The sequence below is a fragment of the Trichogramma pretiosum genome, unplaced genomic scaffold (genome assembly GCF_000599845.2).
Source record: "Trichogramma pretiosum strain Unisexual culture from Peru unplaced genomic scaffold, Tpre_2.0 scaffold11, whole genome shotgun sequence".
In the NCBI taxonomy this organism is placed as follows: Eukaryota; Metazoa; Arthropoda; class Insecta; order Hymenoptera; family Trichogrammatidae; genus Trichogramma; species Trichogramma pretiosum.
The window spans coordinates 1,259,561-1,287,124 of NW_019641702.1; the positions used below are offsets into that span (position 1 = coordinate 1,259,561).

The 27,564-nt window shown below is 34.0% G+C and overlaps 4 protein-coding genes across 6 annotated transcripts; 3 read left to right on the forward strand and 1 right to left on the reverse strand.

The window, feature by feature from the left end:
• The first annotated feature begins 5,502 nt into the window (after positions 1 to 5,502).
• LOC106653916 (phosphorylated adapter RNA export protein) lies at positions 5,503 to 8,263 on the forward strand. Its single transcript, XM_014373578.2, has 4 exons — positions 5,503 to 5,694; positions 5,971 to 6,565; positions 6,641 to 6,919; positions 7,008 to 8,263. The coding sequence occupies exons 1-4, from the start codon at positions 5,641 to 5,643 to the stop codon at positions 7,280 to 7,282; spliced, it is 1,203 nt and encodes a 400-aa protein (XP_014229064.1). The 5' UTR covers positions 5,503 to 5,640; the 3' UTR covers positions 7,283 to 8,263.
• On the reverse strand, positions 8,208 to 14,000 carry LOC106653915 (GON-4-like protein). 3 transcript variants are annotated; one of them, XM_014373577.2, is made up of 15 exons: positions 13,454 to 14,000; positions 13,066 to 13,371; positions 12,704 to 12,981; positions 12,265 to 12,635; positions 11,875 to 12,074; positions 11,484 to 11,798; positions 11,210 to 11,405; positions 11,007 to 11,132; positions 10,413 to 10,943; positions 10,191 to 10,347; positions 9,595 to 10,116; positions 9,347 to 9,534; positions 8,747 to 9,254; positions 8,405 to 8,667; positions 8,208 to 8,326 (listed from the first exon to the last, which is right to left on the reverse strand). In XM_014373577.2, the coding sequence occupies exons 1-15, from the start codon at positions 13,822 to 13,824 to the stop codon at positions 8,273 to 8,275; spliced, it is 4,386 nt and encodes a 1,461-aa protein (XP_014229063.1). In that variant the 5' UTR covers positions 13,825 to 14,000; the 3' UTR covers positions 8,208 to 8,272. The 3 variants fall into 3 exon arrangements, with proteins under 3 accessions (XP_014229063.1, XP_014229062.1, XP_014229061.1); XM_014373576.2 differs by having other exon boundaries at positions 8,405 to 8,664; positions 9,347 to 10,116; XM_014373575.2 differs by having other exon boundaries at positions 9,347 to 10,116.
• A 781-nt stretch (positions 14,001 to 14,781) lies between these two features.
• Positions 14,782 to 15,803, forward strand: LOC106653818 (putative odorant-binding protein A10). Its single transcript, XM_014373397.2, has 2 exons — positions 14,782 to 14,954; positions 15,670 to 15,803. Exons 1-2 carry the CDS (start codon positions 14,783 to 14,785, stop codon positions 15,801 to 15,803), a joined length of 306 nt encoding a protein of 101 aa, XP_014228883.1. The 5' UTR covers position 14,782.
• Positions 15,804 to 16,530: 727 nt separating this feature from the next.
• On the forward strand, positions 16,531 to 27,097 carry LOC106653861 (ejaculatory bulb-specific protein 3). Its single transcript, XM_014373454.2, has 3 exons — positions 16,531 to 16,734; positions 17,003 to 17,116; positions 27,033 to 27,097. Exons 1-3 carry the CDS (start codon positions 16,554 to 16,556, stop codon positions 27,095 to 27,097), a joined length of 360 nt encoding a protein of 119 aa, XP_014228940.2. The 5' UTR covers positions 16,531 to 16,553.
• Positions 27,098 to 27,564: the final 467 nt, after the last annotated feature.

A 27,564-nucleotide genomic window follows, 5' to 3' on the forward strand; every position in this document is an offset into this window, starting at 1 on the left:
TAACATTTTGTTCCATTTAATCTGATCTTAAAATAATTTTATAAAAATTTTCATCTATTAGTGAAGAATTATTTATTAAACGCAAAAAAAAATTTATTTAACTTTTTGTCTCGCAAAACTTTTTAAATATCTGATAGTCAAAGTTTAATAATGTTTTTATTATTTGTCATATTTTGCTAAATCATTTCAAATTCTAAAGTACAACGTACTGTAGTCAAAAATGAAAAGCAATACTTTTTCAAATGTTAAGTTATATTCTTTAAATTCCCTTAATAAAATATTGTATTTCATGTGTAAATTCTACCATTATTTGTCAATTTGATTTGAATTTTGACATAGAAATATACAGCATGAAAGTATGCACTGGTACAAGGTCATCTCCAGAAAACCTATTGAAAATAATTTTTCCCCTGCTTTCTTTCAGATGCAAACATTTTCTTAATAAATATTAGAGCATATCTTGTATCATAATATAAAATTTGTATAAAATTTGTATAAAATTTTTAATGTAAGGTTTCATGTTTTTAACAAAATTCATTAAGAAAGTCATACACAGATTTGATTGAGTTCATAGTAAATTTAAGTTTTTTTATTAAACAATAAGGACATTATTTTTGAGAAAAAAAATTCTGAATATCGGCTGTCTGACAACAGAAAGACCAGGGAATTTTTCCAATTCGCTCAATATGCCATTTACAACATTCATTCCTAAAATGAATGATGTTATTGTAAGCAATATAGACAAAAAAAAAATTAACACTGTCCATTTCGTTACTAGTTCCGAATAAATAAATCCGAACGATAAATTTTTCTGACATCTCAAAGACTTCAGTTTCAGAAGTTTTACTTTAACCATTGTTTTAACTGTAAAACAAAATTTTTTCGAGCATCCTACGAGGTCTGAAGAACTGTGTTTATCAAAGTCACTTTGAATAAATTTTTTCTCTTAACTCAATAGTTTATGAGATAAAAATTAATGAAATTTGAAAGTCAAATTTTTCAAATTAAATGGGGTAAATAGATGTACACTTTTAGCATTTCATAAGTTGTTATCAGAACTCATTGATTATTTTTAAATATTTGTCCTTTCTTTTGGTCCTCTCCCATTATCTGTTTATACATTTTAATTTTTATTACAGTCCATTGTGTCCAATAATAAATGGTAAATCATTATGATTTATGAAATTGACTCCAAAACTGAATAGATTTCCTACTAATCATAAAACTATAAATGTAATAATATCGTTAATAATGTATCTACTATGTTATTGTCTCTCCAATAATCTGGTAAATTTCTTCGTTTCATAAATTATAAATACAACAACATTTTCAGCAGCAATTTGTAGAATCTCTTTTTCCAATATATACTTCGAGTGCGACAATTTACGTAGCGAGATTTAACTTTCAAGTAATTATCTTATTACATGGCTTGATTGTTTGATAATAAATAATGTTTACGAAAATTAGAACAATTTTTATATATATATAAATTTTGAAATTGATTTCATTCATTTTAAATAATATAGTCTAAAATAAAATTCCACTAAGCTGGACTTATACACTTTCTAATCGTTACCGAATTTTACTCCAACACTGCAGCTGCATAGTCGCTTGTATTTTTAACAGCTTGCCCACGTGTTTGACTTCCTATTATATATGTATATATAGATCGCGTAGTACATGTGAATAGCTAGTACACGTTACGACGCCGAAGTGCAAGCAGCCGAGAAAGATCGCTTAGACTGCAGCGGTTGAGTTTTTGTATTAAAAAAGGAAATAGAAAAAATCTTAAATGATACATGACTGTGATTGTGTGTGAGTGCGCAAAACGATAGACATGTCTTCTAACGACGAATACGCTGAAAGTTTCTATTCCTGTGAAAGTGGCTCAGACGACGAAATCGACGACTATGATTTCAAAAACTTGGATGATTTACTTAAAAAACAATGTGAAAGTTTGAAAAGTTTACGTAAAAAATTAAATTGGATTTATTCGGACAAAGGGCGATATGCTTTACTCGATCAACTTTACCCCGTAATCAGCGATTGGAAGGGCCAATTTCCAAATCTCCGAGACATTTTTTTTTCTCAAGAAATTGAGTATCTTCTCACATATTCCGTAAAATACACGAAGGAATTCGTTTCGAATAAGACTGTCGGAGAAGCGTTCATTGAATTCGTGGCTCGCACCGGCTACAAAGATGAGCCCGAAATTGATGACGACGATGACGAGCTACTGTTGTATTGTACCACACCACTGCATCATGCAGCTAGATTATTTGACTATCAAGAATCTGGCATGATCCGGAATCTTTTTGAAATATATAACAGGTTCGACGTTACTTACATCAACGAAGGCGCCTACACACATTTTCATGTGGCCTGCAAATTCGGCTGTAACGACGTCGTCGAGAAGTTTCTTGAGCTCGGCCAGGATCCCAATTGTTTCGAACACGTAACAGGTAATTCGCCGTTACATTTTGCTGCAGCTGGCGACCACAAACAAGCGGCCACAATGCTATTGATGAGAGGCGCCGACCCAAATTTTGCAAATAACGAAGGATGGACATGTCTGCACTTTATTTGTAATGGGCATTACAATAATGACTTTGCGGAGCTGTTCTTCGAGATCTGCGATAATAGACATCAAGCGGTGCACATAGATGCTCGGAACAACGAGGGTAACTCACCGCTTCACTTGGCTCTGGACCATGGTAGCGAGAAGGCGATCGAATTACTCTTGAGAAGAGGCGCCAATCCAAATTTGGCCAATGGGATTCGATCGCCTCCTCTGCACAATGCTCTGCGCCGCCACAACGAAAAGGTGGTCGAATTGCTGCTGAGATATGGCGCCGATCCAAACTTGGCCAACGTCGACGGATGGACACCTTTGCGTATTTGCCTCAAAAAGAAAAATTTTCACATGGTAAAGATATTCTTCGAGATAAACGACGAGCTAAATCAGAGGGTGCAGATCGATGCAAAGGACTATTATGGCCGGACGCCGCTGCTACATTCTGTGCTGAATCTCAAGCCGGATGCGGTCGAGATTCTGTTGGATCGAGGTGCCGATCTATCTAGCTTCATTTTTCCTACGGCCAACGACTTTGCTTGGAGATGGAACCTGGATTATTATGATTGTGTTGATTTTAAATTGAGACTAGTGTGTGGTTTGCTAGCCATTGTCGATAGTCTTGAGAAAAGAGGATACGAATTGGAGCTCAGTGATGCCCTGGAGATAATGCAATTGTTTGGTTATTACGGATTTTTCAAGCAGTCGGTAGCCATTGAAAAATGTTTGCATAGTGACAAGGAATTCAAGAATAAAGCAAAAGAGATAAGGTTGAGTCCAGGTGTGCGGCTTTACGATCAATATGTGGGTAATTATGATGATAACAATGAAGATAATAACGAGGAAGAGGAGATCGCGAGTAAAGCCGGAAAGTCATTGGGAAGTCTGTCGCTCTTCGACCTTATCCAGTTACGACCCGAAGAGGCGCTGAAACGACTCACATACAAGGACTACTTTGACTTTGCGCGCTCGGAAATATTGTTCGAGCTCCCGGCCGAAAGTCATCATAATGTTTGTGCTTTGCATCTGTGCCATAAAGTATCGAGAAGATTTTTCCGTCGATGGGCCCTAGATTCTTTCTTGGAGCTCACACACTACCGATTGCCAATCCTCTGCAGTGAAATAATCATCGGGGAGCTGAAGAACGAGGATTTGTGGCGTATTTGCTTGGCGGCTTCGGGTCAAACCTCGTGGTGGCGACGTATAAGCTTACTAGCAAAATTAAAAGTGCCACCTCATTCTCATTCTTTTGATAATATCTTCTGCTTCGCTATTCCTTTTACTGTCCTTGCTTTTATTATGTCCTTTTGTTTTTTCCCTCCATTTCACCACTACGTTAGGTCGAGCGCAGCGAGTTTGATTGGTGCGACTTATAACTCGGAATAGGGGGCATAAATGTGAACTTAGCACAGTGCTATAAAACATTATATTGTACACGTGGCATAAGTAGCCAATTATGACACTGTTTCATAATGTACTGTTATAGTACTATATTAGCACTATAATAGTACTATTATAGGACCAAGTACTATCATAGCACTTTTTTCAGCTCCACTGCGTAATTTATAAGATAGTTTTGTGAAATTTTTGTAAATAAGCTTTTACTCAGTTTGAATATTACCATTTTGTGTGTTAGCTATGATTGAAATTTGCTGCGCTTTGACATGTACCCTTCAAATTCTGTAATTTTTGTAAATATCTGTGTTTGCATCTACATGTTTGTTACTTTTATACTTTATGAAAAGTATCTAATTGTTTAATGTGTATAGAGTAAAGTATAGCCAGTTATAGGTCACCCCCTAGTTGTGGGCCACTGTGAGCTATTATTTTAATAAATAAAAATAAACATAATAATAAAATTTAGAAGGAATGAAATTTTTTTCCATTTCTATTTATATTATTCTTTCAGAAAAAAATTTATAGCTCCACTTATTAACTATTGAATCACTTTTTTATACGATTCATAACTCTTATACCCTGGTCCCAATAACTGGGCTACCCGATAAAATTGTCAAATAACCTGTAATCTTTGTTAATATTTATTCAAACGGTGCAATTTAATTTTTAAGAATAACAGAAAGGTTCGTCATACATTTCGAAACAAGCATATTCATTTTTTATACTTTCAGTGCTCGAAAATAAAAATGTAATCGAGTCCTAAGTTCAGAATCATTGATGGCTCAGTAAGTTAAGATGGCTGATAACTAGTTGATTCGCATTTTTTTGCTTTAATGTAAGTATTCATTAGAAAAGTTACCCTTTTTTCTTTCAGAACGTACTTGCAAAAAAAGTTTCATACATTAGGGCGGAACGAAAAAACACATTTGACACCGATCTTTTTCTAACGTTACTACCATACGAAAAAGGGGGAAAGCTACGAGCTAGGCGCAAAGGGGTTTGAAGTTTTACTGAAAATTCAAGTATTAAATCTGTGATTTTATCATAGACCAGTTATGATATAATTATGATACTTGAATTTTCGTTCCACCCTAATGTACACACCCCCTGACATGCCCTCCTGCAATAACAATTGTGTCATTGGGCAGTGCATTACAATTCATGCGCAATTAGTGGGTTTTTAGATAAAATAACTCTGAAGGCGCCTCAATTTTTTAAAATGAAATCGTTTAGTTGTAATTTGGATAATGTTAAGCCATATTTCAATGCTACGCGTCAACTGACGTTTGATTAGTTGTACTGAAAATTAAGATCTGATAATTTTTCATTGCATCCAGTTACTTATTTATATGTTACAATTAATTTATAACAAGATGATGCGCAATTGTTTTCCTATCGATTTTTGGAATATTTTACACCTACGCGCAATTATTTTATACCTGACATGATTCGTTCCATGACATTGTCAGCCGATAGATGGTTGGGTAATGCAGATCGAAGCGGCTGCTGCAGCAGCAGTAGTGGGACCAAGTAGTACTACAGAGTCGATATGGGTGCAGTAGGAGTCAGTAAAAGCGTTTTTACGGCAAATTAACATAGATACGTTATTCGTCGTGATCATTGGCAGACAACCCGTAATTTTTTGAGCAATTAATTTATTTGAATCAATCATGGAGACGGAAAATTTAGAGCTGGAAGACGGTGAACTTGTCGATGACGACGAGGTAAGTACATAATAATTTAACTGCACCATTTTACGATCATAACCTCGTACTATTGCACTAATTTGTTTTTACGCATTCGATGACATTTTCTTAAATTCATGAATTTCTTGATTGCATCATTAGTATTTGAAATATCGTTCCATTATTACATCGAAATTAAAAATTCCCATTGAAATTCTGGTTTTTATCGCGAACTTCGAAGGGCCAGCCCATTTAAAGCCAGTCTTGACAGATACGCAGTTACTGATCCATTTATCTACTTGCGATTTTTTTCAGCCTATCGAACCATTTGGGACGTATAATGTTCTACAAAGGCCACAATTACATCAACAACCAAATCCTCAAGCCGAACAATTTGATATTACTTACAGCGATGAATCGGACGTCTACGCATCTTCTGAATCGGATTCAGATTCGGATACAGGATATAAAAAGGCAAAACGACCCAAAGCAACTTTCAAAAAGCGACCAGGACCCAGATCGATGAGTAATGATAAATTTAAGGTCTGGTGCCATCAAGTACAGGAAGAATCTCTCGCGGAGGACCTGGTAACTTGCGGCGTTACCAGGAATATGTTTGCAGATAGACAGGTGGAGAGTTACGATTATACGCTAGGGCGTCGTCTCGACGTCGAGGAGAAGTCCTCAGATGAAGAACCAGCTCCAAGATTGACAAATAAGCGGACGCGTAACGATAGGAAAAATGTAAAATTGAGGCTAGGTAAAAGGGATTGGCATGAAGAAGATGAAGAAGATCCTAAAGGTTCTTCAAGGATACTACCAAATTTGATTGTCACGATAGAATCAACAGACGATGAAGTAGCATCTGATATTGCAGAGAAACTTTCAGAAAGTAAAGATACTCTAATAAGTAAGTATATAATGGCTTTAAATTAAACAATTTTGTAAAAATTCATTATAATGAAAAATTTTTTTTTTCATTCAGAGAGAGTAGTTGAAATTTTGGGAAAAGAAATGGCAATTGGATTTTTTGAAAAAACAAAAAAGATTGAAGAAGAAGGTGGCATGTTAATAATGAATGGTTCAAGAAGAAGGACAGCAGGAGGGATTTATCTTTTCCTTGTTAAAAATGATGATCACATTCCACAACCCAAAATACGTGATATATTTTATCAAGATAGAAAAGAGACTGCGGGTCAGAAAAAAATGTCTGCAGCTACGCGCAGGAAACAAGAAACTCAAGAATTAATGCAATTTTTAGAAAGTAAGTAGATTGTTTTCTCTATACTTTAATGACTTTACTATCTACGTCTTAATAGATAGTCAATATAACAAACAAATTATATTAATAGATGGGTCAAATAAAGATTTACCAGCTCTACTAACACGTGCAGAGTTGTGTACAAAAAGAATAGCAGAAGAAGCACGTTTGAGGCGAGGTGAAAGCAGGGACAGGAGTGACATGGATGCAGAAAGAACTGTTTCGAACCCTCCTCCCAGTCCTGTTACAGATGATCCTGATCATGCTGAACAACTAAACTCTCACCCTGTAAATTCAAGGCAGTTGCAAGAATATGGCGATGATTTTCTTGACGTAGGGGAAGAATTTGACATGGAAGTGTTTTAAATAAATTTTATAGATCGTTTTTTATGGTTTGTAAGATCTTTAATTATATATATATGAAATTTGATAATATTTTCATAAGGTGTTCATTAGAATAATATAATTATTGACACATTTCTCTGCGGAATTCATGCATGCTATGATTGTAAATAATGATGCAAATAAGACAGAAATTCTCTCTTCTACATAGCAGTACAGGCTTGATAAAATTTATGACATCTTTCAGAAAAATGAATTTTATGCAATACTAAGTAAATTCTACATACTTTGATATCAGAATCTTCGGTTATGTTTATCATCAAAATAAACGTATAGAAGAAATTCTTTTTAATTTGATTATTCACACATTTTTCCGAACATTTTCTTTTTAAAGTAAAAAGTAAAGAAAATGATACTCTTGATGTAATTCTGTTTGTTTTTAAAACAGTTAGGCGAGTCTAATTATTAAAGTATTGAGATTTAGAATGTTGAAAATTTATTTTTCCAGGAAACAAATATAACATGATAAAAATTCAAAAAAGGTCAAATCAATTAAACGATTATGTAAAACAGAATGCTTAATTCTTAATAATTTGACTTGCATAAATTTATTTATACAATGATAGAATTATTTTTATGGCCAATGTATATTTTACATTTGTGTTTTCAGTATACAGGTATTTAATTAATTTAGAGTCATTCACGTGTATAGTAAGATAATTGTTAATTATATTGTAAGAATTTAACGTTGTCAATAATTTTTTTACAGTTTAGCTTATCGTAAGTCTGCATTACTATGCACTGCGTCAATTAAAGTGCATAAATGCCTTGTAAATACATAATATAATTAAATAAAAAAAATAATGTTTCTAAATTTTAATACAATAAAAAAACATTAACGAATGTTATTAGCAATGAAGTTGTCGAAATACTGTACATGAACCAAATCTTTTCATTGATCACTATTTACATCAGTTGATTTAAAATAAACTTTGTACAAACTAATAACCAGCATCAACTAGCCATTTTTTCTAACAATGATAATAAATAATCGCAGCGTTTTTTCACCTGAAAACATTTTTTTTTATTAAACATAAAATACCACTCATGTGCAAAATAAGCTCTACAGCGAATTAGAAGTATTACCTGTTCCACAGTTTTGTTTAAAGTTGAACTTACAGCTTCAAATGTTTTTTGGGAGTAGTCTTTTTGTATGCTTTCAAGAAGTATTTTATCATCTTCCATTGTCCATGGATTATTCGTGAGATCGGAGTCATCATCGCTACTGTCGGAATCACTTGAACCATCTACTTTATCATTACTTTTATCTAATTCTATTTCTGCAGATTTTAATACGGTTTCATCGTCTTCTACACTGTCTTGACTAGATTCATTCAACTTGGCTCCTGCTAATTTTTCATACAAAAGTATTATAATGTGAAAGTGCATTTTTCTAGTAATTTATGAATTGTTAAAATTTATATTTACTCGAAATATTTGTGTCATCTGTCACCACAATTGTTTCGACAGTTGGTTCAGGTTGATTTTCAACGGATTCAACCTCGGCCTTGTCTTCTTTTGCCGCTTGTCTTTTAGATCGGCGCCTCTCTCGCCTGCTTTTCGGCGATTCAGTTTCAGGATCTTTCGCGGGAGTGTTATCCAGCGATATTTTTGGCATAGACTTGACAGAAGTTGCTGCTCTTCTCGTTTGTTTATTACCCGAAACAGAGGGTCCAGCCTCTTCGTTTTTTTGTGGTGAATTTTTCGACGAAGCTTTCCCGGCTACGGTCAACTGATCATCCGGAATGGGATCAGTTTGTTTTGTCGTTTTCCGACGTTTACGAGCTGGTGGGACTACCGGTAATGTACTACAATCAATGGCGTTTATCGATACGCGACTAATGTTTTCGAGTCTCTCCGCGTCAGCACCAGGAAAAGTTATTTTCGCCGGTCTCAGACCTCCCGAAGTCTGCATATACATTCGACCATTTAAAAACTGCAAACATATTACAATTAACGATTTTTCTTTAAAAAAATAAGTTTTTTAATTAAATTGAAATTTCATAGAAAAAAGTGATTAATTTTTACCCTTATGCCACAAATGGCGCAGTGATCATTCATCGTCTTGGTCTTAGTCTCGTCGTCTAAGTTATGGCACTCGCATTTGCAACCATCGCCACCATAAGGATCCTCCTGAACCGTGGAAGCCGGTAGTTCGAGTGTCTCATAGAGTTCGGGAGCGTCTGGATCGTAAGGCTTGTTTTTGTCCGGAGGTCCTACTGGGCAAACCAATTGCTCGAACATATCATCGGCAAACAAACTTTCGGGAGGCTTACCCGTAGGTAGACACTGCAGAAACAAATCCATGATCAAGTCGTGGCCCTTTAAAGCTGTGCCCATGATAGATTGAGCCATTTCTAGGTTGATATTCGGGTCCACAGCCAATTGATTTATGGCTTGCATGAGCTTTGATATTCTCGAAGGCTGCTTCACGAAATACATCTGCGCTATACTTATAAAATTTCTCATTTTTTGCATCATGATGTACTCGACGGATTTGTCGATCTGCGCGGCTTGTTGCGGTGACAGAAATAGCAAAAAATCCGAGCATAATTCTGGATAATCGACCAGTTTTTCACAGATATCTTTGTACAAATTTATTGACAGATCGTCACAAGTTAATTCAGTCTGTGCTGCTGTATCGTCACTGCTACTAGCGTTGTTTGTTGGCGACTGTGGCTTTATTTTCTCTGCCTTCGTTTCAAATTCTTGAAACAAATTCATGATCGCTTTAAAAAGCTCTGGATCTTTCGGCTCCAGTACTAAATGACACTTTTGAATAAACGACGTCGCAAGCTCTAAAAATTATAATTATAATTTGAGTTATAAAGTTAACATAATTGAGTTAAACTAAATTCCTTTGAAAAATTACTTGTCGATCGTTCATCTTCATTGATGTTGTTTTCAGCTTCTACAAATTTTTTGAAATTTTCCAATTCTCTGGCTTGCTTATTTTTTTTACGATTGGCAGTGCTCTTTTTAATAGTTGTACTAGCTAACATTAGTTCTGCGATTTCGTCTTCGTTGTCCTGAAAAAATGCGTTAATCGTTTAAGCACTTTCATTCAATCAACTTAAAAATGTGCAAAACCTACTCCTTTATTGGAAAAAGACGAAGAATCCTCGTCGTCCTTGCTCTCAGACTCAGTGTTATTTCTTGTACTGGAATTTCTCGAAGATACGCTCTGAGCCAAGCGTTTCATATTCTGCACACTTCGAATCTTTGCTAATCGTGGCGTAGGTATTCGGAGTTGTGGAGCTGGCTCCTCATCGGTTCTCATACTTTCTGCAACAGACTCATCGTTGACTGGTTCGTTTTCAGTATCGTTCGTGACCCCTGAATCAACATTTTCCGCTGTGACTGGAGTATTGTTGATTTCATCATTGAGAGGAGTACTCGTGTTATTAGCTACTTTGAACGGCGTATTGAGAGTCGGCATATTAAACACGTTTACTACAGGATTGCGAAGCTCGTGATTTGGATTAATTTCAAAGTTGTCGACCGATGTCAGATATGAATGTTTGTTTTTCTGCATTCTTTTTTTGTTTTTTTTCTTCGGCGGACTTTTTGAAGATTTGCGAGAAGACTTATTGAAAATGAATTTTTCCAATTCACCCTCTTTTAACTAGAAATTAAAAAAAAATCGTTTGTAAGATAATTAAAGATAACGAAGTTTGTTTTCACTCACTTTTTCGATGAAATCACACCAGGGTGGCTCGAGCAGTTCTGGTGGGGTTTCGAGCGGCGATAGTAATTTGTATTCTTCAAATACTTTGTGAACCACTTCAGGAGTTTTTCCATGAATAAAATAATCCTGCATTTCAAATTAGAACTAGTCCAATGCATATTCCATTAAATATTTGAATAAAATACGAAAAAACTGTTTTTTACCTTTATAGGATTATCAGGTACCGTGCTGCATTTACGTCGTTTTATAAAAGATAGAAGAGATATGCAATTAACAATTGGGAATAAATATTTTTGTATTAAAATTACAGCGTCAGCAAAAATATGTCTTTTGTCACTAAATTTCTTTGACAATGATTTTACGTATGGTATAAATTGTTCTAATCCCAGTGCTATAAGGCTGAAACAAATGTATGTAAAATTTCCCAAGTGAAATTATATATTTTATACTCAAAGATAATTTATCATATATTTTTACCATTCTTCTGATGTAGAATATACTCTAGCACATCTAGGAATTATTGTTATTGGAAATATTTCTGGCAAGAGTTTGGGATGCATTAATGCTTTACTATTAGCCATTAAACGTATGAGTTCAGGATGAAATCTCGGTCTATATTTTCTCCTTGTTGTAAAATAATCATATTCAATTTTTGATTCCTGCTGTAAAAAATGTGAATATTCCGAAGCAAAATTTTCATCTTCCAGTTTTTTTTCCCAATCGGAAACCAACTTTAAAGCATCATCCAAATTATCGGCTAGTAATAATGAATTTTTATTTCCAGCTAGTGTTCTGAAATTTTCGTTCAAATATTAATGTATCAATTCATTTTTAATTGTAAGATAAGTTAATACTTATGAACTATTACTTTAAGCTTTGTAAATTTTCCCTTGATATCAACGATTTTTGATGCCATTTTAAATGTTTGTAGTTTAAAACAAATTGTTGAGCTAATAATTGAACGTGCTGAGACATTTGAATGGATATTAATTTTCGTTGCATAGGATTTACAAGTTCAGGCAATACAGGTGCGGCTAATACAGGTATAAGGCTAACCATAGGATTGGACTGAAAAATAAAAATTTAATTGAATCATCAGTAATTTTGCTTTTTTAATTTAATAATTAGTACCATAACAAGTTAAGGAGACACATTGTGAGAGTAGAAAATTTGTTGTTGTAAACTTTTGAATTACAATTTTCATGTGATTCAATCAGTTTAGTAATAAAATTACTAATAATAAAATAAGTATACTCACAGAAGTTTCATTTGATTCTAATAAATATGTAGATGTGTTGTTATTATCCACTATAGAAAAATTTATTGAAGATTCAACTGATTTTTCAGCTAAATGTAAACTACTATTTAGTAAAGTGTGAGTAGGTGAAATATTTGTGAAAATATTTGATGGTGAATATGTGAGTGGAGACATGGGAACATCAAATTCCATAGTATTGAATGGAACATCTGGCATCTTTTTTTTATGAGATCCTTTTTGTTCTTGAGTTTGATTCTCTTCATTTTGCATTTCAGAACTATCAAGTAAATCACTTAGCTCTTCAATAAGAGAGTTCAATTCTTTTTTTGGTATTTTAACAGCCTTATCTTCTCTCAGCTCTTCAGCGTCAGCTACAAAAATTATTTAATAGTTAAATCTGAATTTGATTAATGAGTATAATAAAAAGAATGATATATACTCATTTCTAAGTTTTCGTCTTCGAATGCATTATATTCAGGATCTGCTACAGGATCATCTCCATCATCTTCGTTGTTAGTGACTATTGGTAGATAATATAAAGTTTTTAAAAAATCAATGTATTCATCTTCTGGATCCCAGTCTGTGTAATACAAATCTTCTGTCGCATCAGGACATTTAAGTTCTTGTTCAAGAATTTCTAACGGAGTTTCACTAAGACAAAGTTTAGAACGAGTTCGATGTCCCACACTTTCATCTTCTGTAGGATCATAAGGGGTACTACAACAAATAATTTATTTTCAAATTAATAAAAAAAAAAATTGGAAGTATATATAGATATATATATAATATGGGGTTACATACTTTGGTATTTTAAAAATACCTTCCTTATCATATTGAATTTCGGGTGTTTCTACTACTTCTGATAAATTTGATACATCAACAGGGGTAACAGGCGTAGGTGGTTGGGAATCTATATCACTTCCAACAGAATTTTCCACATCTTTTTCATCATCACTATGTACTTGATCTTGGTCAGGGTTGTATTCTTCATCTGATGATTCATCTGAATGAGTTAGCTCATCTTCAATGAATACTTGTACATCAGATTTTGTATTTTTTGCTGGTGTCATAACCCAAGGAAGATCAGGTTGTTCTTTTGTTAATTGTCTAAAATATATACAATGAAATAATAAAATGTTCATTCAAAAATTGTTTACTCATTCTACAATAGTACAATTTTAGTACTTACTTAACTTTAGCCCTAGTTAAGTAAGGCTCAAAGACAACACCATCTTCTTTATTAAGTCTTTTATGTACCATTGCCATGACATGTTCATTTGATATGACATGTTTGAGTATGTTTTTAACATTTGTTGCTGTTAAATTTGTCTTGGCTGCTTTTGCATCTAGTTGTCGTTCAATTTCTTCTTCCATTTCATTCAAAAAAGAAGTTTCATTTTCATTAATCTTTTTTCTTCTTTTTTCTCCTGTGTTAAAATCCTCCACTTCTGATATATCAATTTGTAACTCAGTACGGTCAGAGTCTGTTGATGCATTACTGCAGTCGAATTCATCCAAATTGAAGGAAAAAGAGGAGTTCTTTTCACTTTCTTCTTCCATGATTCTTAATTGGTTTCTCTTTGCTAAACTTATAATTGAAACAATTTTAACCTAACGATCATGTCGAAAAAAAGAGAAATCTTTTTTTCTTTTAAAAAAGACAAGAAAGGGAAATTTCTTCTTCATGAAGTCGTGAAAATTTGTACTAATTTTGTCACCACTATGAAGAGGTTAAAAAATCTGTCTACCCTGCTATCAATACTAAATGACAACAATCGCAACTTTGTTTTGGTTCGCGATCTTAGAACTTGACGGCCATATCGGAGCAGACGCCTATGTCTGAGAAAAGGCGCGAAAATATAGAAGCAACCTCTGAAAAAACTTCAAGGCTTTGCTTTGATTTTGCAGCGATTGACTATATTTTATGAAATTTCGCAATGTTGATGTGGGTAAACTAATATGTATATTAATGAGAATTTATCGCGTCGATGAAATTAACCGAGTTTCTTTTTGTTTACTTAGTATTTTTTTAGCAACGTGTTTTGTACGAAAGTACACATTGAAACTAGGTAATCTCTAAGCCAATTCAAGCGTGCAAAAAATATTTTTTTACGATTTCTTTATTATAATTAGATAACTAATGTTTACTTTAGATTTGTTTCTGGTAAGTGCGAATTTTCGCGTCTCAATGAGTACATTTAGATTCATTTTTGATATTTCTTACATCGAATTTACGAAAATTTCCTATGTATAACTTCGTCTGATTCACGATTTTCGTTCCACAACCTACATTTCGCTACGCGACCGTCGTGCAATCGTAAAACTGTGATCGTGTTGGATTATTCTCCCGCTTCTAACTTTACATTTGCAATCGAGCGAATATATCGGCGGATTAAGATAAAAAAAAACTGCTGTATAAATGCCATTGTAGTCCGTTATCGCTGCTACAGATTCTATCGAGAATTTCATGGTGTAGCAGTGCCAATTTTTTTTTTCAATCACAGCAACGATCGCAAAAATGTCGACGAAAGCCGTTCTCCTGTTAGCCTTAGCTTTGATGGCAGTCATCGGTGCCGCAAATTCTCAACGTATCGTTGAGAATATGTTGAAAAACAAGGCTCTCGTCGACAAAAAGATCAAGTGCATCCTGAACGAGGGATATTGCGATTTCGTCGGCAAATTAATCATAAGTAAGTGGCTCAATTACTAAAAAGTTGACGACCTAATAATCAATTTTCCAGTAATTTCGATTTTGACTACAAGTTCAAACATTTTTTCACTTGACTAACCGGTAATTAATGGCCCTTGCATTCATCGCTGATCATTACCGCGCATCGACACATTGTTTCATCTCTTTAGAGAGAAACACAATTTTGCCGTAATAAAATTATTGCTTATTATTGAATGTAATCAACTAATAGATACACGGTAAATTTGTATAATTGCGCGAGGTAGAATATTCTCTTGTAATTATCAATGATGATCGTGACGTGCCAATTTTGACACCGCGACGTCGTGCAAATGAATTCGTAGCCGATATCAACGTCCAAAAGTAACGTCTCTCGGCTGTACTACATCCTTAACCATGAGTTAAGCACGAAGAATCTCGCAGTGGCCTCTAAAATCATCCTTTGAAAACTTTGTCATCTTCCTCCGTTTATTCGCGAAAACGTGTGCATCTCTCGGAGTAAGGCACGCATCCACTCGACGCTAAAACTACAAACATTAAGTATTACTCAATAATGGTGACTCATATTCCACGGTGTTGCAGTGCAATGAAATTTACTCGCGAATACGCCATTAGTCACGCCTGCCAATCGTTATTATTGTTTTTTTTTTATTAAATCTAAATCGGCGTAATATGAGGTCTCGATTAATGATTTTTGTAAAATAATTTATTTTCAGAACGGTTACCAGAAGTCCTTCACAACGACTGCAACAGTTGCTCGTCGTTCGAGAGACAAGCTTCGCAGACGCTCCGAAGCTTCATGGAGCGAGAGCACGCGGCAGAATGGGAACGAATAATCGCAATGTATTAGATTATTTATTAGAATGGAATTTTTATTTTTAGTAGTTTTTTATTCATAAAAATAAAGTTTTCCCTTTGCATAATTTATTCGAAAAGAAAATGATGAAATTGAATTAAAAGACACTGTTCACTAATTGATTATAAATTTCATTTGTACTCATGAAAATAATTCAATCATTATCGAAACAATAAAAAGAACTAGCTAATTTATTTTTGGGCGATTAATTGAACTTTCCAAAAACGTAGTCAATGACGATCAAGATGAACATATTGAATCATGCCGCGGGCCTGAGTTCTTCGACCTTTAAAACTCTAACTAAGCATTAAAAACGACAAGGACTCTGGCTCGGTACAGTACCCTCTAGTTAACAATTTGGCCAGCCTCTCTCACTTTTATTCGTGAAAATGTGCTCAGCTCTCTCGTTTAACCGAGCTGAAATACCACAAACGACGAGCGTGTATATTATAAGCATTATTACTCAATAATTGTGACTCATTATGCGCCACTATAGCGCGCTACGAAATTCTGCAATTATTAGATTCGCGTCAACTGTATAATTTCATCATTATTCTATTAAATAGCTCGTGCCTAGCGGTGCGCTTGATACAATGAAAAACCTATATAGCGCGCCGCGAGATAAGCTATGTGGAGTCCTATCTCGAACAAAAAAAAACGCGGCGCAGCCGAGAATATTAAAGCCAAGATCCATGTGCTTGGCCTTCCAGTCGTCAGAACACAACACCAAAGAAAAGACCGACGATGTCGACCAAGTGCTCGTATTGCTTTCTCCTCGTTTTGGTGGCTCTCGTGGCCCTATCGTCGAGGGCCAGCGCTCAAAGCGCAATCGACAGCATGCTGCAGAATCGGGCCTTCGTCGAGAGACAAATCAGCTGCATAACGCGCAACGGCCCCTGCGACCCCATTGGCAAGCTTATAATAAGTAAGTGCACGAAATCCGCCGATTTTAATTTAATATAATAATTTGAGTTTCCGCGCGCGCTGCGCTTCGTGCAAGATTTATCGCACAATCGTGTATTCGCTGTAATCGGATTTTGATGAACTTCGCACGCTTCCAATGCGCCAATTAAACGTTCATTCAATTACACTTCGCTGGATTCGATATAAATGGCAATATTATTTTTTAGCTGCTGCCTCAATCTATGCGTTATGATTAAAATTCGATTTTCTTCTTTCTCCTCTCTCTCTAGGACGACTTCCCGACGTTCTTCACAACAACTGCAGCAGTTGCAATCCGTTCGAGAAGCAGGCAGCCGAAAATTTGATCAGATTCATGCAGCAGAACTATCCCCAAGAATGGGCGCGTATCAGATCGATATATTAAAAGGCGCACGTAGTCGTTGGCATTTTTCCGTGTACATATGATTTAAGACATGACAAACTCTAGCGATAATTTTGAGATATGCGCGCATCGATGTATTTACAATGGAGAAAGTCGATCTCCCTGACAACCGCGAGAAATTTCAGATGATAAAAAAAGTCATTCGATGTAGTATGTATCATTTTAATCTTGTAAGGTATGCGAGTTTTTCAATTTACCACGTCTGTTGCTACGTATTCTGTGTACCATTAGAGTATCTTTGAATTTCAAGACCATTATATTAATGATTAGATTTCAAAAAGATTAGGAATATTCAACATGTATATTTACAAATTTAATTGTTATCATTTATCATTTAATTAGATAGAAGAGAAAACAAATTTTTTCACGAAATTTTTCAATAAAAACAAAAACTTTATCATATCTATACTCAGGCTTATTCATTTTCGTATAATATAGTACATATTAATCATTCGTTAGGTGTAAGGCTCCCTACGTTCTGATAACGACTGAATTGTTAAGAGGTTGAGAGTATAGACCCATTTTTTAAACTCTGATTTGACCGCAAAAATTTTGGTCGTCAAGGTTTAACATTAAAAGAGTCGCAATTACTGAACATGAATGCTTATGTAAAATACCCATTTTTTATTCTATGAAAATTTTTTTTTTTCATTTGTCAGTGCAATAGGTTACTAATTTTAAATCATCAATACGATTAGGTTCTGCCGATTGAGTAAAAAAAAGTAATGATTGATTTCGTTTTTTTAAACAAAAATAATTAATAATTGATAAAGGAATGTCGCGATTTCACTCAATTCGACGAGTATATATAGAACACATAAGTAAGTCTATCAATGCATACACGTACGCCACGAGCAAGAAATATTAATTTTTAAGTCCTTTGTACGTTCGATTAAAGCAAAACGCACCTAATGTAAAACAATTATTACAGTTGAAAGTATGTCTCCAATGGGTGTATTTCGATGAAAAGTTACGGTACAGGAAAATCAGTTTTTCTTCAATCATCACAAATCGGCATCCAATAGTATGGATCAACGTCTCAATGAACTTTTCCTCAAAGGCGATTTCAATTATTGGCTCAATTTATTTCTGCGAGTCACATTTTTGAGCCCCATTCAAAGTAGAACCGTCAAAATAATCGGCAGAACCGTAATAAGTTCGAGCTTCATATTTTCTGCTGTGATTACGGTAACTTGCCCAATGTAATCGAAAAACTAATATTTTTATTGAATGCGACCTACTGAAAAATTTTTTTCAGCTTCTACGAGTTTACACGGAACTGCAAAAAGAAATCTTAAATGCCCCTTTATTAGCTGAGATAATATTTCAATTTATAACTGTGATAGGAGTTTTAATATTTTACGTCCAATGTGCATCATCCGATTACTTGGTAATTATTACAATTATTAAAACCAATGGTAAATGCAAATGATTGGAGTAATATGATTGATTTGTATAAAGATACATAAAGTCAGTATGATAATCACGTACGACAAAGAGTATGTAAAGGACAAGACGGATGAGAGACGGATTATTTTAAATGTCGTACAACAAGGATCTCGCCTAATCATTGTGCACTTTGGTAAGTAAAAATGAAATTTAAAAGTACAAGCTTAGCATTTTTGTTCATTGCAGGGGTACTTATACCTTCATTGCTGCTATTCGGCATGGCACCGTTAATTCTCCCATCCTTATTGAATCACTTCATGCCGGGTAATCAAACTTACGAGCGGGCCTTATGCATCCATGTGGAGTTGTTCATTAATCAGGATGACTATTTTTATGTACTGAGCATTTTTGCATTGTACATGCTGTCGCTTGTCTCGATAATCATTTGCTCTATGGACTTGGCTTTCACAAATTGCTTGTCGTACATTATAGGAATTTACGATTATATTGGGTAAAAATGAAAAATTCTTTCTGAACTTTCTTTTAAGTAGTATATTCTTTTTCGTTTTAGATTCGCTTTGGAAAACCTCAAACCTTTATCGAGGGAAACTCATACGGAAGAAGAAAATGAAGAATACATAGTTCGCAGTATTCAAACGCTCGTTAAAAGACACCATAAATGCCTAGAGTTAGATTTTAAATAAATTCTAAAATTTAAGTTGAAATGAACATTACTTGAGAGCTAAAAAATGAAAAAAATGGAAAAATAGTATGTTTCTTAAGGGGACCGACCTGTGTTAAAAGTTTAAATTCAAAAAATAGCTATATAAATCGAAATAGTGGAAATTTTTTTTTTGTGATCGTAAAATATGTTTATTAGACACCTGATTGACCAAAAAAAACTTCTATCCAAGCTCTGAAATGCCAATTACGCTTATTTTTTCATAATACTAAATATTATAATAGGATTCACTTGCCACGCGATTCTGACGTGAGCTTTTCATCAATATTGATCTATGCGGTCTCAAAATCTTCAGAAAAGTACCCTCATCCACTTAAGCGGAGCAGAATTTGAAAAAAAAAGTTTGTTTTTCTTCCAAGAGCTTTAATATGGCTTCTAGTGTTGATGAAAAACTAATTTTCTCAAAAATTGGCACATTTTGACGTGTATATAAAGTTGTATGCAATTTTTCAAAATTCTGCTCCGCTTAGGTGGACGAGAGTACTTTTCTGAAGATTTTGAGACCCCATAGATCAATATTGATGAAAAACTCTTTTCAAGATCATGCGGCAAGTGATTTATAACACAATATTTCGTCTTATGAAAAAAGTGATGTAATTGGTATTTCAGAGCTTGGGTAGAAGTTGTTTTTGGTCAATCTGGTGTAGAATGAACTTATTTTACTTTCACAAAAAAAAAATGTCCACTATTTCGATTCGTATAGCTATTTTTAGCTGAAGCTGAATTTAAGCTTTTAACACAGGTCGGTCCCCTTAACGGGTGCAGCTATGGTTTTTTAGCAAAACGAGGGATTATAGCATGAGCCGAAGGCTAGTGCTGTAACGAGTTTTGTTAAAAACCATACCTGCACTAGTTGATGATGCTATTTTGTCCTACACCTAAAATTAGCGACAAAGTTGCGCATTTTAGGCTACAGTGGGAAAAAAAGAACATTAATTTAGAGCTAAAAAAGATCCTATCTTACCATATTTAAAAAAATTTTTTGGATCCAATAACCGTGCCTAGAAAATGTAGTAAATAATTAAATTTATAATGTTAATTTTCAGATTAGCCGATTGTCTTAATGACATAGCTGCGACAAAATTATTTATAGTTATGATAGGATTTGCTATGGTTTTAAGTATATCAGGATCAATGGTAAATATAATTTATACTTGTTAAAATTATATAAATCAATGACTTAATTTTTAATTTTCTCGTAAAGGCAGTTGTAGAAATATCCTACGACCCAACAAGTTCTTTACGTATGATGATTGCATTTGTGCTGATTATTGTGATCGTTCTAATCATAAGTCATCCTGGCCAGTTATTAATCGATGCGAGCAAGGCCATTTATTTCAAGTGGTGCGTATTTAAATGCGTTAACAGAATGCCAAATCTGATATCAAATGATATTTTTTAAACCGACAAAAGATTTTTTATTTGATTAATTATTTAAAATCATTAGTAGAATTACTAATTTAAGATCACCGAAAGTGTGTTTGAAAATTATCATTTTCCAAATGACTTCAAATTTTTCTATAGTTACTGCAGTTGGTGGTATGAATATCCTGTCAAAGCGAGAAAGTTATTGTTAACTATGATGATTAGGTCAGCGATTCCTAGTCGCATGAGAATCGGCCCGCAAATTACCTTAAATTTGGAGACTGCTGGAATTGTAAGTAAAAAGAATAATGTATTTTTGACTAAAATGGTAACTTTATTACATTTTTCAGATAATAAAAACAGCCTTATCGTATGTGACAGCATTAATATCTGTTTGTTCGTGAAAGTTGTCGTGTTATATTTTTGAGCTTTGGGAAGTATTGTAAAATCAAATTTATTATTGAATGAGAAAATTTGCAAAACTTTTGTCTTTTTTGTCTCCCTATAAACTGACACATTTTACTATTGTTTTGCCTGTTAATAATTTCAAGTCTTCAATAAAAGTTCTTTTTACGATTTTAGAAGATTGATGTAACAACATTTATTTGACATATAATATATATGGGTCAAAATAATACTTTTTTAAATTTTCGTCCGCACGTATGTCACCGATCTTGATTGACGCACTTTTGGTATGTTATAGTACATGATAAAAAAGGGCCAAAACTATAATTTTGAAACCCCCCCCCTCCTAGCCCCCCTCCTCCCCTATAAACGTCCATTTTCTATCTATATTTTTTCTGAAGCCCTAAAGCAATTAAAAAATCTGAAAAAATTCATGAAGGTACTTTTCAACAATCCAAACAACCTTGAAACTTTCCAGATTTTTTGAGTACTTCAGGTCTTCAGGAAAAATTATTAAAAATTTCAAAAGTCCAGATACGGTGATAGGATGCAATAACCTTTTCAAAAATTTTCCCACTTCTTTATTTCATTAAAAATAGTAACCTTAAATTTTTTCAAATTTTTTCAAATTTTTTCATAAAAGTGAAAGTAAATTTTGAAGCCAAAAACCCTTTATTTGACGAAAATAATTGTTTTAGGACGATACGGAGCCTTGAAAAATCTGGAAAAATTTTTTTCTTGTTTTTTTCATCAAAATACGTAACCTCAAATTTTTTCAGATTTTTTAATCGATGGCGATAGCTTATAGAGCCGAACAATGCTATTTTTAACAAAAAAGGGTTCCTAGAATCCGATGGTTACGGTAAAAAAATTTAAAAATTTTTCTTTGAATTCCTTGTCAAATTTTAATAAATTTGACTGCTTCAAGTTTTCGATTGGGGCCTCAGCTCAATCTGGAGCTTCACAAAGATGAATGCAAAATTCTGAAGACATTAAGGAATGATAAAACTAGTTTGATGTAGTACAAATAAATCATTTGTTAGGTGTAAGGCTCGCTACGTTCTGATAACGACTGAACTGTAAAAAGGTTGAGAGTATAGACCCATTTTTTAAACTCTGATTTGACCGCAAAAATTTTGGTCGCCAAGGTTTAACATTAAAATAGTCGCAATTACTGAACATGAGTGCTTATGTAAAATACCCATTTTTTATTCTATGAAAATTTTTTTTTTTCATTTGTCAGTGCAATAGGTTATTAATTTTTAATCATCAATACGCTTGAGTTCTGCCAATTAAGAAAAAAACAGAGATTAATTTCGTTTTTTTAAACAAAAATAATTAATAATTGATAAAGGAATGTCGCGATTTCACTCAATTCGACAAGTGTATATGTTACCGGCAAAACCCGCTTTTAGGCAAAAACAGAATTGCCTAAGTATTTAGGCAAAAACCGTAATGCCTACAAAAGTATAGGAAATTCCTACATTTCTTAGGTAAAGCCCGCAATGCCTGAACAATTTTAGGCATTACTGTAAACATTAACACGTTAGTATACGATTAGTCAGCATCTAAGCTGGACTTATTTGTTAGTTTTGTTTATAACCCAATATGGATACAAGCTTATACTCTCACTAGTTACTTAACTTAAAATAAAGTAAAAATGGAGATTGAAATCGATAATTGGAAAAATCAGTTTGTCGCCGAGGCTAACGAAGAAAAACATTATAAATGTTATAAATACCGACTTATCGCCAAGATCAAACCAGGTAGTAGCATTAAATACTATGTACCGCTTGAAGATGTCTTTGATATCATTCAAGCCGCACATATTGCGACCAGACATGGTGGGCGCGATAGGCTTTCGGAAGAAACATCGATCAAGTATGCCAACGTTACAAGAGAATTGATTGAGTTATACTTGAAAATGTGTGAAGTCTGTCACCAGAAAAAAATAAAGAGAAGGAAGGGGCTGGTATCCAAACCAATTTTGCATTCAGAAATGAATAGTAGATGCCAGGTAGACTTAATTGACTGTCAATCATCAACTGTCGATGGGTTTAAGTGGATAATGGTATACCAGGACGATTTGACGAAATTTGTAGTTCTGAATGCATTACAAAACTTCTGTATTCAAATAAATGCGTATTTTTTCACTGAACATTAATTTTTTACTTAAAATTATTAGCTCACAGTAATTCCTAAAATTGTTTAGGCATTGCGGGGTTTGCCTAAAAAATTGTAAGCATTGCGGGCAATGTTTACGATTTAGGAAGTTCATATATTTTTGCAGGTATGTCTTAAAATCTTAGGCATTTCTGTTTTTGCCTAGGCAAAAGTCACTTTTGTCTAAAAGCGGGTTTTGCCGGTAACATATATACTGAAACGGCGAACGGGCGCTCCTTATACTCGACAATCCATTCGCAGATACTCGCACGTTCTCGAGTTTAGGAACATCGATATCAAGTATCGTCTCATCATAATTCGAGTAGGGCCCATTCTGATTGATGGCGAGGCTTACTCGAGCATCGTGAAGGGCGATTTGCACGTTATGGTGTGCTCGCTACGCACACGATCACGGTTAGTTAACAGCGATACGGTGGTTTGAGTGACGGTTTCACGATGCTGTGTGCGGTTTACTCATTCGCCGTTTCCGCGTATAGAACACATAAGTTATTCTATCAATGCATGCACCTGCGCCACATGCAAGAAATATTAATTTTTAAGTCCTTTTTTGCGTTCGATTAAAGCAAAAAGCACCTAATGTTAAACAATTATTACAGTTGAAAGTATGTCTCCAATAGGTGTAATTCGATAAAAGCTTACTCTAAAAGAAAATCAGTTTTTCTCCAACCATCGCAAATCAGCATCCAGTAGTATGGATCAACGTCTCAATGAACTTTTCCGCAAAGGGGATTTCAATTATTGGCTCAATATATTTTTGAGACTCACATTTTTAAGCCCCATTCAAAGTAGAACCATCAAAATAATTGGCAGAACGGTAATAAGTTCGAGCTTCATATTTTCTGCTGTGATTACGGTAACTTGCCCAATGTAATCGAAAAACTAATATTTTTATTCATTGCGAGTTACTGAAAAATTTTTTTCAGCTTCTACGAGTTTACACGGAAATGCAAAAAGAAATCTTAAATGCCCCTTTATTAGCTGAGATAATATTTCAATTTATAACTGTGATAGGAGTTTTAATATTTTACGTCCAATGTGCATCATCCGATTACTTGGTAATTATTAAAATTATTAAAACCAATCGTAAATGCAAATGATTGGAGTAATATGATTGATTTGTATAAAGATACATAAAGTCAGTATGATAATCACGTACGACAGAGAGTATGTAAAGAACAAGACGGATGAGAGACGGATTATTTTAAATGTCGTACAACAAGGATCTCGCCTAATCCTTGTGCACTTTGGTAAGTAAAAATAAAATTTAAAAGTACAAGCACAGCCTTTTTGTTCATTGTAGGGGTACTTGTACCTTTATTTCTGCTATTCGGCATGGCACCGATATTTCTCCCATCCTTATTGAATCACTTCATGCCGGGTAATCAAACTTACGAGCGGGCCTTATGCATCCATGTGGAGTTGTTCATTAATCAAGACGATTATTTTTATGAAATGTGCATTTACGCATTGTACATGATTTCGCTTATCGGGATAATCATTTGCTCTATGGACTTGGCTTTCACAAATTGCTTGTCGTACATTATAGGAATTTACAATTATATTGGATAAAAAATAAAAAATTATTTCTGAACTTTCTTTTAAGTAGTATATTCTTTTTCGTTTTAGATTCGCTTAGGAAAACCTCAAACCTTTATCGAGAGAAACTCATACGGATGAAGAAAATGAAAAATACATAGTTAGCAGTATTCAAACGCTCGTTAAAAGACACCATAAATGCCTTCAGTGAGATTTTAAATAAATTCTAATATTTAAGTTCAAATAAACATTACTTGAGAGCTAAAAAATAAAAAAAAAAGAACATTACTTTAAAGCTAAAAAGATCCTATCTTACCAATATTTAAAAAATTTTTTTTAGATCCAATAACTGTGCCCAGAAAATATAACTAGCGGCAACTCTGGTTGCAGTATGCTGAGCGCAAATTTTTATGTAATAAAAGGCGAAAAAAGTCAGTTTGCGCACACTTTTTAGTGCGCATTAAGCGTTTTTGGACACTGGCGTGCGGTAAAATTTTGTAATAAATAACTATTTATTACCTGTTTACTTTAGAATTACCAGTTAATTTAGAAACCGCATGAGCTGAGTTACTTGAGTTATAAAAGTTTGCATATTACTATTTGCAAACTGCTCGTGGTGTGGAGTTGATTCGGTAACTTGGGGTTACTTTTATTTGCGGCATTGATTTCTTAAATATGGCATAAGCTGGATTACTAAGGCTACTTGGTTTGCTTGCATAATTATTTCATAACTACACGAGCGGGTTCGATTGGGTTACTTAGGGTTACTTGGATTTGCATTTTTAATTATTTAAAATTTGCACGAACTGAGATTCGCCTTCGGCTTGTGCCATGATCCCTTGTTCTGCCACAAAACCACACTGAAAAAAAATAAACATACTGCGTCATGAAAAAGGTGTTGCATGGCTTATAAAATATAAAAAATCTTGAGACAGGCTAAAATGTAGCCTGACACAGTACAAAAGTGACCGCGTATCTGTGCGGCAATGACTCTACAATGGGCCATCACAACTTCGTGTTCGCACTCCGAAGTTCTCACCGTGTTCTAATCATCATACAGCAAAAAATGCATATGTGGGTGTGTGTGTCAACAGTCAAAGATTACGTTAACCTGTAAATCGATCTTGGACTCGCACAAATCTCTACTAGGCCGCGCATTGCTGCTGCCTGGATGCCGTCTGCTCGGTTGCAGTGGATGATGTTTTTATTTATCAGTGCTCAAGAGTTAAATGTAAAAATAAAAAGTAAAAAAAAAGAAAAAAAACAGAAAATTTTTAGAATTGATCAAGGAACATTCTCAAATATTTTCAGAATTTTTGAGATGATTTTGGGAAATTTCTCTCAACAAATTTTCCGGAAATCAGAAAATCGCGCTTCAAAATTTCTGAAAAAATTTGAGATTGTTCCTCAATCAATTCTAAGACGTTTTTTGTTTTATAAACTATTTTTCATAAATTCAATGGTTTTCAAGATAAAAATTCCCCGCAACAGTCTGAAAAAAATTCTTAAAGTTGATTTTTCGCCCAAATTTTTACGTTCTTTTTTGATTGAACATTAAATTTTACATGAATCTATGTAAAAGCAAGAACTTCTCAAGGCCGGAAAAAATCGTATCAATTGCAAACGAACAATTTCCGTTCATTTTTAAGTAAAAGTCTCATAAAAGACGTAGACGACTGCCGACCTGAGCCCAAGGTGCTCCGACAGCGATGGAAGACAACATATTCGTAATTTTCGAAGTAAAATGCTTCATCTTCTCGACTTTTATGCTTGATTCGTGCACGAGAACCTCGAAGTGCGGACACACGAAGTTGGGATGGCTCATTGAAGAGTCATTGCCGCATAGATATGCGGTCACTATTGCACTGTGTCAGGCTAAATTTTAGCCTGTCTTAAGAGTTTTTGTTTTTCTTGAGCCAAGCCACACATTTTTCATGACGCAGTATGGTTATTTTTTTCAGCGCATAACTGCACCCATTGACTAATACATAAACTTTCATACAAGCGCCAGAAAACGATTACATAAGGGTTTTTGTAAAGTTATTGTAAAAATTTAATGATTTTGTATCAACAGTGATGATATTATTTCGTGATGATTCATCACGAATGTTCAGTTTATTGAAATTGCTCAGCATTCTACAACTCGAGTTGCCACTTGTATAATTATCATTAGTACAACGTTAACTGAAACACGATTTATAATATAATTGTCATCAGTACAATGTTCACTATCAAAATTATGTTTCATCTACCAAAGGGATCATCAAAGAATTCCTGTCAAATTTGACAGAATTCTCGCCATTGTGGGAAAAAATTCATTGAAACTGCAAAAAAGTGTATTTTTTTGCGACAAGAATCATAGTTAAGCTTTCAAACGGATTATAAAAAAAATTCCTATTAGATTTGATCTAATTCTAACAAATTATAAAAAAAATGCATTAAAACTGCATAAAATTATATTTTAATGCATAAACGAAAAAAACAATGCAACGACAATCATATTTAAGGTCCCCGACAGATTAATCGAAAAAATCCCATTAAATTTGAGCAAATTCCCATAATTTTGAAAAAATGCATTTAAAATGCATAAAAGTGCATAAAGGGTTCAGCAATCGAGATTATGAATGTCATCAGATCTTTGTCTAGCTTCCCTTATCAACTTCCTAAATTTTCAAAAAGATCGATTCAGCAGTACTCATATTACCGTGTCTACAAAAAACCCTTGCAAAATCACGGGAGTTCATGCAACAATGACTTCGCTTTGCTCAGCATAATAAATAATTCAATTT